The sequence below is a fragment of the Humulus lupulus genome, chromosome 5 (assembly GCF_963169125.1).
Source record: "Humulus lupulus chromosome 5, drHumLupu1.1, whole genome shotgun sequence".
NCBI classification, from domain to species: Eukaryota; Viridiplantae; Streptophyta; class Magnoliopsida; order Rosales; family Cannabaceae; genus Humulus; species Humulus lupulus.
In genome coordinates, this window is record NC_084797.1 from 157,133,600 (window position 1) to 157,147,685 (window position 14,086).

The window sequence follows — 14,086 nt, forward strand, 5'->3', positions numbered from 1 at the left end:
TTCCTGACCTTTTTTTCTTTTGACTTCTTCGACTAGTACATTTTATAACTCACTCAATGTTATAAAGAAAGCCAAATAGAAACATTCAAAGAGGCAAAACAGAGCAAGATTTTCAAAGTTCTTATTTGAAATATACCTCGAGCATTAACAAATCTAATGCAATGCTTCCATTTCAAATCTCTACAAACATAAAGCTAGATTTCGTGAGTAAAAAGAAACCAATGAAACTGAAAAAATAGAATGGAAAAAAGTATAAACCCCATGCCAAAAAGCTATTCTTTCTCACTACATGAGTTATCGTCAGGTCAAAACTCAAAAGGGCATATGCACAATAAGATGAAAAATAAAAAGTTAAATCTAGAATAAATCTGATCAAATAAAAAAATCATATTCTATAATAAAACAAACCAATGATCACAATGGTTAGATAACAAAAAACTTCAATAATGAAACTAGTCGAACTTGAGATGAGAGAAGGAGATGCGAGAAAGTATATAGGTCAAAACCATTGGTTATCAAATGTTGGATCCACTAAAGAAGAGCGAGTTGAATGGGTATCAAAGCGTATGCTTGATTCAAATCCGGGTCAGATGTGGTTGTTGCCATATCATAAGGGGTAAGTTTTTTACTTTTAGTATTTTGTTAGTGAATATATATAATATTAATAATGAAATATTTTTGTGTTTTTGTTAGAAAGAATTGGATGCTTATAATAATTGATTTTGATCACCAATTGTGCTATTTCCTGGATTCTCTTCACAATTTTCCACCAGATGAAATAAAATCTCTCATTTCTCGGTAAAAATCTAACCAATTAACTGCATAATATTTAATTCATTTAAAATTAAAAACATCTAAATGTTTATGTTATTATTATTTAGTGTCTTTCAACATTTACACACAAATAATGCAAAAACTAAGGAAGTCGCGTGGAGAACAGTTAAGTGTCCTCGTCAACCATTACAATCAGTACAATGTGGGTCCTATGTTATGAGGATGATGAAGGACTTCGTGACAAATGAGTTTTCAATGCGATGGCTAACTAGTAATGTAAGTGAAAATATTCATTATTAAAGTTCTAGCTTTACCTTAAGATTAAATATATTAATTCAACTCATGCAATGAATTTTATTTTAGTGTGGCGGGAAGAACTATTACACAAAGGATGAGATCAATGAAGTACGTGAAGAATGGGCACAATGCGTCATGGATTTGATGAGTACTACATAGGTCCACTCACTTTTGTTAACTTAGACTTTTAATGAGATATACTTACAATGTTAACTTAGACTTTCTTGAAGATATACACACTTTTGTTGCCTAACTATAGTTTACAATGCTTATGTGAGTCATTTTGTAATTAACTTAAGACTCGTTATTTTAGATACTTAGTTCAAATTCTAGTATTTTATATTATTGTGATATATGTTTTGTTTTGTTCAGTTTGTTTGTATAAAAAAACATGATTTGTTTTGGGCATAATACACATTTTAAGAGAAAAAAAACACCATAAGTCGGTTCTACTAAAACTGACAATAGATGTCTACACCATAAGTCGGCTGTGAACCGACATATCATGTTTTACACCAGAGGTCGGTGTACAACCGACCTACCATGTCTTACACTAGAGGTCGGTTTGCAACCGACGTACCATGTCTTACACCAGATGTCGGTTTTCCACCGACGTACCATGTCTTACACCAGATGTCGGTTTGGCGCCAACTGACCTACCATGTTTTTACATCATAAGTCACTGCATGGGAAGTCAGTTCCCAACCGACTTATGAACATTCAGATGTCAGTTTTTAACCGACTTATCATGTAATTTTTGTAGTAGTGACCACTGCACTTGGGTGGCACATGGATAACGAAGAATTTGACCGTGATTCACCCTTCACAAAGGAGATTCAAGCTGAGCCAATGCCCACTGGCTTCAGAGAGCCTTGCATGACTACGTACGAGGGAACTACAGACTCAAAATATCACTTAGACTCCTTCAATAAATTGATGAGGTTAAGAGGGGTCAACAACAGGGCAAAGTGTCATTGCTCTGTCGTTACGCTTAAAGGAGTGGCGTACAAGTGGTTCAAGAGGTTAAGGCCAGGAACAATCGAGTCAGGGCAACAATTCTCTGATGAATTTCTTCAGCAACACCATGCAGCCTGTGATTACATCATGCCAATTACCAGCCTTGTTAACATAAAACAAGGTGAGAATGAAAGTCTGAAGGACTACATCCATAGGTCCAGTATAGAAGCAACAAAGGTGGGAGGTTTAACCAAAGCGGAGCACAAGATGGCTATTACAGCTGGAGTTCGTCCAGGAAGAAAGTTGTGGGGTAACATGCTCAAAAGAGAAGTTTCGAATTTGGATGACTTCGAGAGAGAGCACAGAAGTACATACGTGTGGAAGAGGGCCATAAGAACTTCTATGTGGAAGAAAGCGAACCTTCCTCCAGTTGCCCTACTACCAATACGTCTGAAGATTCCATATAGAAGGGGGCGTCGTGCTAGAGGGGTCCTTGACCAAGTTTGAAATTGAACGAAGACCATCTAGCCATGAAAGTCCCGACCCGAGGGGAGATCACCTAAAAAATAGACGCTTGAGAAAAGGGTCTCCAAAGTAGACGCTTGAGAAAAGGGTCTCAAAAGTAGACGATTGAGAAAAGGGTCTCCAAAAATAGACGCTTGAAAAAAGGGTCTCCAAAGTAGACGCTTGCAAAAATGGTCTCAAAAGTAGACGCTAGCAAAAAGGGTCTCAAAGTAGACGCTTCCAAAAAAGGTCTCAAAGAAGACGCTTGCAAAAAGGGTCTCAAAGAAGACGCTTGCAAAAATAGTACTATGCCTAATGACGAGAAGGGCGCTTCTCGCAAGATATAATAAGCGCGCGCAAAAATATATAAAAGGATAACTAGAACCCAAGGGGTCAATATATCCTTATAGATACGATCAAGGTGCACCAAAGAGAGACCTATCGAACCCCCTTTCGCGTGGGCTCCAAAGGACCTCAAGCATGATAAATACAAAAAAAAAACAAAAAGAAGAGTCTAACAGAGCACCTAAAGGTCCTCTCCTAGACTGGGGGGCAAGTGTGGATGCTCAAAATTCAACACCGATAAAGAACCCACATCCCATGCCTAAGGTCCTTGGAAGGTCCAAAGCAACCATGTTTGAAGTCCAAATGACCCTGCTCAAAATGACCATTCCACCTTGGACACTAGTATAGAGCCTAAGCGTCCTGCGTGCCCCAGGTGCCTCGCGCGCCCGTGTGCTCGCGCGCCCAGCTCCTCGTGTGCCCAGTGCCCAGTGCCCCGCGCGTCCAGCTCCCCGCGCGCCTCGAGACACCACCAGGAGGCAAGCATCTCGCGGCCCCCAAGATGCCATACGCAACAGTCATGCCCTAGTCCTCGTAGTAGCCTCCTCTCACACACCAGCCTCGTCCTTAGGGGTGTCCATGTGGTGACCATGGAGAAAGGAGAGTTAGAATACGGTTGGTACGGTGTCCACACCAGGCTGGTAGTGGCAGTACAAGAATGGTACATGGCCAGGACTCCCTCAGCACGCTTATGAGGTCAGTACCTGACAAGTGGTGGGGGCATAGTATGGTACTAAGACAAGAGCACTTTTGCAAGCCCCTGACATGTACTAGAGAAGACCACCACTCTTCCAACACCACTACCATCTGTACTGCTATCATGACAGTGTACTCATGTACTATTTTGTCCTGAGGGACCATTATGTATAAAGGAGCCATTAGAGCTCCAATATAAATAGATGATCACCCCTCTAGAAAAGGGGTTGGAACATTGTATGCAGAGGCTATTGACCAATACACATTTTTCACTCCATTGTTCATCTATGTTTATCCTTCGATAAGTTCATTCTAAGTTTTTATCTAAAGATCGCCACATTTACCTTTGAGATTTCCGACCTAATTTCGTTGACGAGATTTCACCGTCAACACTATCGTAGAAAAGCCCTCTACAAACCTCTGATAATTACCTGCTAATCCCAGAAAGCTTCTTACTTTTGACGCGTTCTTTGGTGTTGGCCAATCCTTCACAACCTCTACGTTGGATGGGTCTACTGCAACTCTGTCCTTGGATATAATGTGCCTGAGGAACGCCACTTGCGAAAGCCAAAACTTGCATTTCTTGAACCTGGTGTAGAGTTGATGCTTCTTTAGTTGCAATAAGATCAACCTCAAATGTTCCTTGTACTCGACTTCATCCTTTGAGTATACTAAGATGTCATCGATGAACACTACGATGAATTTATCCAAATAGTCCTTGAAGTCCCTATTCATTAAATCCATAAACGTGATTGGAGCATTGGTAAGATCAAAATACATAACTAAGAACTCGTAATGCCCATAACGAGTCCTAAAAATTGACTTAGGAATATCTTCTTCCCGCTCCTTGAGCTGATGATACCCAGGCCATAGATCAATCTTTGAAAACACGGTCGTACCTCAAAGTTGATCAAACAAGTCGTCAATCTAGGATAGCGGGTACTTATTCTTAATCATCACCATATTCAGCTCGCGGTAATCTATACACATCTGCATGCTTTCGTCCTTTTTCTTCACAAATAACATCGGTGCTCCCCATGGCGAATGGCTTGGTCTAAGGAAACCCAAGTCTAGGAGTTCTTGTAGCTGCATCTTTAACTCCTTGAGTTCTGTAGGTGCCATCCGGTATAGTGCCATGGAGATAGGCTCGGTGCCCGGTACTAATTCGATCGTGAAGTCAATTTCCCGAGTCGGCGGCAACCCTGGCAAGTCATCGGGAAATAGTTCTGGGAATTCATTCACAATGCGAACGTCTCCAACCATAAGTGGTGTTTCCTTTACCACATCTGTGACACTGGCTAAGTATGCTTGACATCTTTTTTCTATCATTCTTTGAGCTTTGAGAGATGATATTAACGGTGTGCGTAGTCCTGACACTTGTCCCATGAAGCACAGTCTCTGGCCGTCAGGAGTCTCGAATGGCACTTTCTTGCATTTACAGACGATGGTTGCGCCATGCCTTGCTAGCCACTCCATACCTAAAATCACATTAAAGTCTTTGATCTCCAGTTCTATTAGGTCTCCGTCTAGTTCTACGTCTTCAATATTGATCAGTGCGCCTCATACTATTTGTGATGATAGAACTACTTTGCCCGAAGGCAACTCTGTTACAAACCTAGTTCTAAATCTTTCACAAGGTTTGTCTAGTTTTTCTATCATTCCTAACGAGATATACAAATGAGTGGCTCCCGAATCAAATAATACAGAACATATATTATTAAGGATAGAAACCTGACCTGTAACCACTTTATTACTAGCATCATATTCTCCTTGGGTTAAGGCAAAAACCCTGGCTGGAACCATTTTGTTTTCCTTTTTCCCCTCTGGCTTAAGCTGGGGACAATTTTTCTTCCGGTGTCCTTCCTAACCACAGTTGTAACATCCCTTGGTGTTTGCCCGACATTCACCAGGATGTTTCTTCTATCACTTAGCACATTGTGGGTATTCTACATAACCCGACCTACTGCTTCCATTGTTCGTCTGTGCCCTTTTATCGCTATCGGACTGCTTATTGTCAGGATGCCTTCTTTTCTGACCGTTATTGTTGTAGCTGGACTAATTGCTGTTGTTGTTATGGTTGTTGTTCTGACTAGTCTGAGGTTGATTCTGCTGTTTAGGCTCAGGCTTACTGGCCTCCTCTTTACTAACATTAGCCTGCAGCCTTTCTACTTCTATTACCGTCTCTAGAACATCGGCATAGGTAATATTTCCTGGGTTTGCTAGCTTAACCCCTAGCTCAATATTCGGTCGAAGTCCTCTAAAGAACTTGGTCACCCTCAGAAAGTCAGTTGGAACCATTTCTGATGCGAACTTAGCTAATCGGTCGAACTGCTAAGCATATTCTGCCACTGATAAACTCCCTTGCTTCAGGCCAGTAAACTCCTAAACTCTTGAAGCGATGACTGCCGAATTGTAGTAATTTTTGTGGAACAGCTCCACAAATTAGGTCCAAGTCATGGTGGCAACATCACAAGTCTGCTGAACTAAGTCGCACCATATTCTAGCATATTTCTTGAGCAAAGATGAAACACAAGCTATGCGATCCGGGTTGCCAAGATTCATATGCGTTAGGATTGGCTCCACATTTCTGAGCCATTCTTCTACCTCGAAGGGGTCTGTAGTACATTCAAAGTTTGAAGCGTGTTGCTTACGAAACCGCTCATAAACTGACTCCATGTGTTTAGCTGGATATGGGGCATAGTTCGCCACTGGCCATCCCCCATATGGACCAACTTGTTGGGGTGCTGGGGCCATTTGCTGAGGCTGTGGTGGAGGTGGAGGTTGAGTCTGAGGATGAGACTGTTGTCGCTGTTGTTGTAGTAATTCCTCAACTTGTTGTCGCAGTCTGGCTATTTTCGCAGTGTTGTCAACCGGCGGCGGCGGCGCATTGTGACTGGCAGTAGCACGTACTCCCCTTCTGCAAACTGGAGGGGCTTTATTGCTCTCAAGAGCAGCGTTGGAGGCATTTCCATTGGTGCGAGCAGATCTTTGAAGTGACATCTTAGCAGAGTTCTAACAGTTGATAAAACATGTTAGAACTTTACCCTAATAAGCTTTAAGGAGAAAACTTAATCTAAACAAACATAACTCAGACCTATTAATTATGATTTCTTATGAAAATTATATAAGTCTTCTTTATTATTAGAGTGGGTTTCTATACTTAGAAAAAAAAAAAAAGCCATCTTTATTATTTTCTAAGTCTGTTTCTAATTATCATATATGACTTAATTCTCAGGCTCGAAACTCATCTTTGTCCCAAAGTTAACCATATTGAGGGAGGGCTGGGATCAGTAAAATCGTTCCCACTACTATGGCCCCCTAACTCTCAATATAGAGAACTCGGTTCATTGATTTGGGTCCACCCTCACTGAACTTAGTCATTATTTATTAAATTTATTATTTATTATGATTGCAAAAGAAATACAAACTCATACATGTTAACAAAATAACAATGATATTAATTTGGAAAAAAAAGTTTTCACTATTTACAATCACAAATGCGAATAAATAAAATAAATAAGAAACTAATCTATTCTAAAAATCAAGATCTTCTACATCCGATCTTTCATCTAACATATCGTCATCTATTTCTTCATAGTCATCATTGTCTTGTGCCTCAAAATTCCCTCGAGGAAGATTCGTAAAAATTCTATGTTTTTGCTCATTTGTAAATTGAAATTCCATTTTTGAAGTGAACCTAAGTATGAGAAAATAATATCTCATAGCTACCGGCAATTCATCTTCGTCATCTATCGTCTCCCAAATTTCTTCTTAGGCTGCAATCACAGTAGGATAATCTCTAAAAAGTCTAATTACTAAAATGTATTGCTTCGTTGATCTTATCATGATCTGCTTAGATTCTTGGAGGTGACCTATCTTCCTATGGAACAAAAGTAGTCTCCGAGTGATTCTTTCTAGCACTCCTACGGTGTTTCTTGGTTCTCTAATTCTTTTTAAGGCCTTAATGGCTCGGATATCCTCATAAGTTAATGCTCAGTTCATTCTTAACTGAAAACATAAAGGCTAAAATCGTTAGCTATACATATATACATAATAACTATACTCATAAACACTTACTTGGAGGTTAGATTTAGAGCTTGAGTGTGTGTATCGAGGAGAAATTCATGCGAATGAACCATTGCTCTGATACCAACTGTAATGACCCAACTAGTTCTAGACTTTGGACCATTAAAACTACTTATACATAGACATTATTCTTAAGAAAACATTCATAACTTTATTAAAAACTATAAAATAAGTGTTGAAATACATAAAAGTCGGGGTATGATATGGGATCCCATTATTTTAAAAAAATAAAACATAACTTAAACATTAAATAAATTCGTTACAAAATCAAGTGCAGAAAAATACATAGAAACATAATAAAAAGACTGAAACAATGTCGTCCTCGAATCGTTCACGTAGTCCACCGAATCCATTCTTCCTCAATACACAATCCAAAGCTGCCAAGAATCTTTCTGCCGCCAAATTATTTTCCTACACATATAAAATAAAGGAATGAGCCCAATGCCCAGCAAGGAAAATCTACTAAAAGCATAAAACATAAGCATAAACATAAACATATGAACATATGACTATAAAGACGTATACCATATAGGACTACACTATTAATGGCCATTATGACATGTGATAAACCATCTACATCCCCTGTCTAATATCTGAGGTAGGTTAGATCACATGATAGTATATGATAACCCATCTAGGTCCCCTGTCTAATATCAGAGGTAGGGTATATCATAACTCTAAACATGATAAACATTAGGGCTTGCAAACTAAGCAACTATGAGCCCTAGATAAAAACATAACATAATGTATTATAACATAAAAATATCATAACATAACACATAAGCATATAGAAACTATCCTATTTTCCTTACCAATACCGGGATGTGAGAACAAGGACAGGATTTTAGAACACTCCTAAAACCAATCAAGAAGAATGTGAGTATTCTAAAGAAAAGAGATGAAAAGGAATGAACTAAACCACCAAGAAGAAACTTACCAACAATAAATCTTAAGCTAAAAGAACTTAAATACCTAACCAAGAATGGAAAATATTGAGTAAGGATTTGAGTAAAGGAAACTATAAGAAACTATTGAAACATACAAAAATGAATGTAACGACCCAACTTATTCTAGACTTTGGATCATTAATAACTACATGCACTAATCTTAAGATGAAAATTCATTTAGGATATGGGATCCCATTGTTTTGAAAATATTAAAATAATCATAACTTTAAATCTTAAAATTCGTTACAAAACAAAGTGTGGAAAATACATGTAAAGCATAATTTTAAGTAACTAGAAACAACTTCATCCTCGAATCGTTCACGCAGTCCACCGATTCCATTCTCCCTCAATACACATTCCCAAGCTGCCAAGAACCTTCCCGCCGCCATAACTATTTTCCTGCACATATAAAACAACAAGGAATGAGCCTAATGCCCAGCAAGGAAAATCTACTACAAGCATGAAACATAATCATACACATAAACTATGAACATATATCATAATTCTAACCCATTTACATGGTAACTATTGGGGTTTGCTAACTAAGAAACTATAAGCCTCAAACTACAATGAGGTTTGCTAGTTATGCAACTATAAGCCCCAAAAACATAAAAATGTTGGGGTTTGCTATATAACAACTATAAGCCCAAAACATAAAAGTGTTAGGGTTTGTTATATAACAACTATAAGCCCCAAAACATGCATATATCATAACACATAAAATCATACTATAGCATAATCATAACACTTTTACATAGCACATATAAAACTATCCTATTTTTCCTTACCAAAATACCATGATGATGAGAACAAGGTCGGGATTTTGGAACACTCCAACAAGAACCTCAAGTTCAAAGAACTTAGATGCCTAATCAAGAATAAAGAATACAGAGTTAGGATTTGAGTAGAGAAAAACTATAAGAACTAATGAAACAATACAGAAAGGAACTAAGAATAAGAATACCTTTGAAATTGCTATACCCGAACTACACCTCAAAACCGAAATACACATTAAATCTTACTTCCCAAGTGTTTGATAAGCTTATAATGATAAAGCTTATAACCCCAACCCAAGTGTTTAACACTCTAAAGTAATCCTAGCAGCTTGTAGGCTCTGAACTCAACTTGAAGAATGAAGAAATGGCTGGGTACTAGGTCCTATTTATAGAGTTCAAGAATGAAAAGATCTTCATTTATCTTGAATAAAATAATGGCTTTTTAATTGAAAAACATTTGAATAATCGTTCAGCAAATGCTGAAGGCTCGGTCAAAAGATTTTGGACTTATCAAGAGGTTAAGGATTAAAATGAGCTCGGTTTCAAAATCATTTGAAAATGCAGCCCTAGAGCCGATATATCGCCTAGGCTCATATTCCCGAGGCTCGTCGAGGTGGTCGTGCGAAGTTACGTGTTTTTTGTATCCCTGTGTGGCGATATATCGCCCTTAGAGCTGCGATATATCGGCATACGCTGAAATATTATACACGTAACTACACTTTTTCAGCCTAATTTGAATTGAGTAAACAGCCTTGACTAAGTCCTTTAACGATTCCAAAGCTACTGGCAGACTCTAGGATTTTCAAATATTATTCTTAATAAACTATTCCTCAAAAATACTTAATTTCTCATTAAACATACATATGACAAGTGTTATTATCTTACTGGGTCTATCTAAACCTTATAGTATAATAAATATCATCTCCATATTCAGTCATATTAATCAAACCTTAGGTTATAATTAATATTCTTAAAATATAGGTTAAACTTATAAAATCTACAAGTGTTGCTACGAGTGTCCAACTAAGTCCCGGCTTGAACCAAAATCCACAATAATAAACATACTACAACTACTACTAGCTATTACTATTACTACTACTATCTAACTAGCTAAGGTTCTTGGATTCTACAATGAACTAGGAATAGGAATACCTTTGAATGCACTAGAACCGAACTACACCTTGATATCGAAAAACACACTATTAACCTTACTTCCCAAGTGTTTAATAAGCTTAAGATGATAAAGCTTATAACCCTAACCCAAGTGTTTAACACTCTAAAGTAAACCTAGCAGCTTGAAGGCTCTGAACTCAGCTTGAAGAATGAAAGAAATGGATGGGTACTAGGTCCTATTTATAGAGTTCAAGAATGAAAGAATCTTCTTTTAGCTTGAATAAAAATAATGAATTTTAATTGAAAAACATTTGAATATTCGTTCAGCATAGGCTTAAGACTCGGTCAAAAGATTTAGAGGCTTATCAAGAGGTTAAGGAATAAAATGAGCTCGGTTTCAAAAACATTTAAAAAACTTGCCCTAGAGTCGATATATCTCCCATGGTAGGCGATATATTGCCTGGGCTTATATTCACGAGGCTCGTCGATGTGTTCGTGCGAAGTTACATGCTTTTCGTATTCCCCGTGTGGCGATGTATTGCCCCTAGAGCTGCGATATATTGGCATACGCTAAAATACTATACACGTAATTGCACTTTTTTAGCCTAATTTGAATTGATTAAACATCTTTGACTGAGTCATATAACGATTTTAAAGCTGCTGGCAGATTCTGGGGTTTTCAAATATTTCTCTTATAAAACTATTCCTCAAAAATACTTAATTTCTCAATGCACATGACAAGCGTCATGATCTTATTAGTTCTATCTAAACCTTATAGTACAATAAATATCATCTCTATAATCAGCTATATTAATCAAACCTTATGTTATAATTAATATTCTTATACTATAGTATAAACTTATAAAATCTACAAGTATTGCTACGAGTGTTCAAATAAGTCCTGACTTGAACCAAAATCCACAGTAATACACATACTATAACTGATACTAGCTACTACTACTACTACTATCTATCTATCTAGCTAAGTAAAATTCTTGGACTCTACAGTATCCGACCTGGAGGAATGTTTTGGCATATTGAGGAAGTACGACATGAAGTTGAATCCATAGAAGTGCACTTTCAGAGTTGCGCCGTGAAAGTTTCTGGGGTTTATAGTTAACACAAGGGGGATAGAGGCGAATCCGAAAAAATCAGGTAGTTGTTAGAAATGCCTTCGCCTAGGTCGTGTAAGGAAGTACAAAGCCTAACTGGAAAGGTGGCAGCTCTAAACCATTTCGTTTCAAAATCTACAGACAAGTGTCTACCATTCTACAACTTGCTCAGGGGAAACAAGAAATTTGAATGGAACGAAGATGATATGGTTCTCCGAAGGTTATTTTTGCCAAACAAAGATCCCAAGGACAGTGTGTTAGGGCTGAATTGGGAAGGAGCATATCAGATCGTAGAGGTTCTACGTGAAGGAACTTTCAAGCTAGCCTGATTAAGTGGAGAATAGTCCCACGAACCTGGAATGCTCTACACTTAAAAAAAGTATTATCAATAGTTTATTGTCTTTAATGTTTCCGAGTTACTGTTTATGTAAGGCTTATTTATAAAAGCCATTTCAGTTTAATAACAGTTGGATTATTAAATAACCAATTTTATCATGTTTGTTATCACGAGCTCGCTTTGTAAAAGCAACCAAGAACGTTTATACGTTCTAGTTGCTTGGGGGGAAAATAACCGAGGAGAGTTTTTAAGAGAGTTTGGCTTATTCGGATAAGAATTTTCAACTTAGATTTTGGAGAAATTGATTATTCAATGACTTTTTAAAGCTCAAATTTTCAAAAAGGGAACTAAGTTTGAAAATTCAATAAAACCATGGATATAACCATGTCCGAGGTCTGATTCCTAACAAGTATAAAGCTACTAAGCTTATTAAAACTCTGGATATAACCAGGTCCAAGGCTTGATTCTTAACAGGAATGACGCAAATAAGCGAGCAAAATCTTAGGATACAACTAAGACAATGATAAAATCTATCGCGATCTAAAGTCAACCCCTAAAATTTCAATTGTACAAGAATCTAAGGATTCCTAAACATGAGAAAATAATAGACTAATGGGAATGCAAATAGATCATAAGTTAGATGAATAGTAAAAAATATATTGTCATCTCGAGGAGGAAAAACGTCGACCAAAGCCCGAAGGCAATTGTTTTGGTCCCAAGGGACTGTTACAAAAGCTTTTAAAAAAAATAATAGTAAAAAGGGTGAAAAATAAAAGTCACTGAGCTCCGATAGCTCGCTCCAGATAAGTCACCTCCTCGCCATCCCCCTCAGCAGCTTCCAAAGCTTCGCCGGTCTCCAATGGTTCCCGTGAGAACTAAATCTTGAACCGAGCAATATATGGGTCCCACAGCTCGGGCTGCATGAAAGAGAAGTTTCTATCCTAGTTGAAGGCCCAACAACGGTAAAGCATCTCCTCCATTTGAGTCGATGAATCTGTAGCTTCCTCCCTATCCTTAGCCTCGACCTCGATGAACTTCTTCTTAAGTTCTTCATTTTTGGCCTGAAGCTGATCCAAGCGACCGCTCTCCTACACGACCTGATCCTCGGAGGCAAACATGGCAGCTTTTTCAGACCGCTCACCCTCCTGGGAAGAAACCAGGGCAGCATTGGCGGCCTGTTTTCCCTCTTGAGCGGCGCCCAAGGAAGCTCGGAGTTGTTCGTCCCTCGCTTTAACTCGAGCAATTCCTCGAAATTGGGCCAGGATAGACTGTATAAGAATGAAGCAAGTCAAGAATAGTTTATAAAAAAAAAATTAAGTAAAGAAAAGGAAAAAGTTAGGAGAGTGAGGGGGAATCACAGTGAGGTTCATCCCCATGGCAGATTTGAGGATGTCTCCTTTATAGCCCTTAAGTCTCTGGTGTGGACTTTGTAGGTATAATCGACCATGTGGCTTGTCGTCTCGTACACAATACCCCAAAAATCCTCGGGGATATTGTCCAGGTCGAGTGGCATGCCTGGAATCTGGACAGTATGAGCCTCTCTTTGGATCACTTGAGGATTTCAGGGAGGTATGTGTTGAGGAGGAGGTGGAGGAGCTTGCTGAACTGTGACCATTGTTATTGGAGTTGGGGGAAGTTTGTTTTGTGGCAGCTCCCGGATGGAGCTGGCACCCTTATCTTTAGTCGGAGGCTCGGAGGTGCCCCCAGTCTTCAGAGCTATTTTCTTTGTCACCCTAGGTCTCTTCACTACATGGCTAGCTCCGGTCCCACTAGCCTTAAAAGCACCCCTCAAATCTGGGGCTCCGCAGCTCCATCTCTTCACTTGAAAAAGGGCGAGCAGAGGATTTAGTTTACAGAAGTAATTATTCAAAAGTATTATAAACACAAGAAGAAGAACAAGAACCTTACCCTCCGATCTAGGGGAGGAATCTATTGAGATCAACTTGGGGCTATTGACAGGGCTAGGCACAACCTCTAACTCTTGGATTAATGGAGGTAGGGGAGAATCTAAAATTATGACCTCCTAGATGCTAGGGGGTTCAGGTCCTTCCTCGGAGCAGGACTCATCTACATACTGCCTAAAACTAGGGGCATACACACCCTAACGTAGGGAAGGCCAGGTCCTATGGTTCATCCCATACTCCT

At 38.7% G+C, this 14,086-nt stretch overlaps 1 protein-coding gene across 1 annotated transcript; it reads left to right on the forward strand.

The window, feature by feature from the left end:
• Positions 1 to 403: 403 nt before the first annotated feature.
• Positions 404 to 1,416, forward strand: LOC133780680 (uncharacterized). Its single transcript, XM_062220264.1, has 4 exons — positions 404 to 616; positions 694 to 798; positions 882 to 1,050; positions 1,138 to 1,416. The coding sequence occupies exons 1-4, from the start codon at positions 447 to 449 to the stop codon at positions 1,228 to 1,230; spliced, it is 537 nt and encodes a 178-aa protein (XP_062076248.1). The 5' UTR covers positions 404 to 446; the 3' UTR covers positions 1,231 to 1,416.
• The last annotated feature ends 12,670 nt before the right edge of the window (positions 1,417 to 14,086 follow it).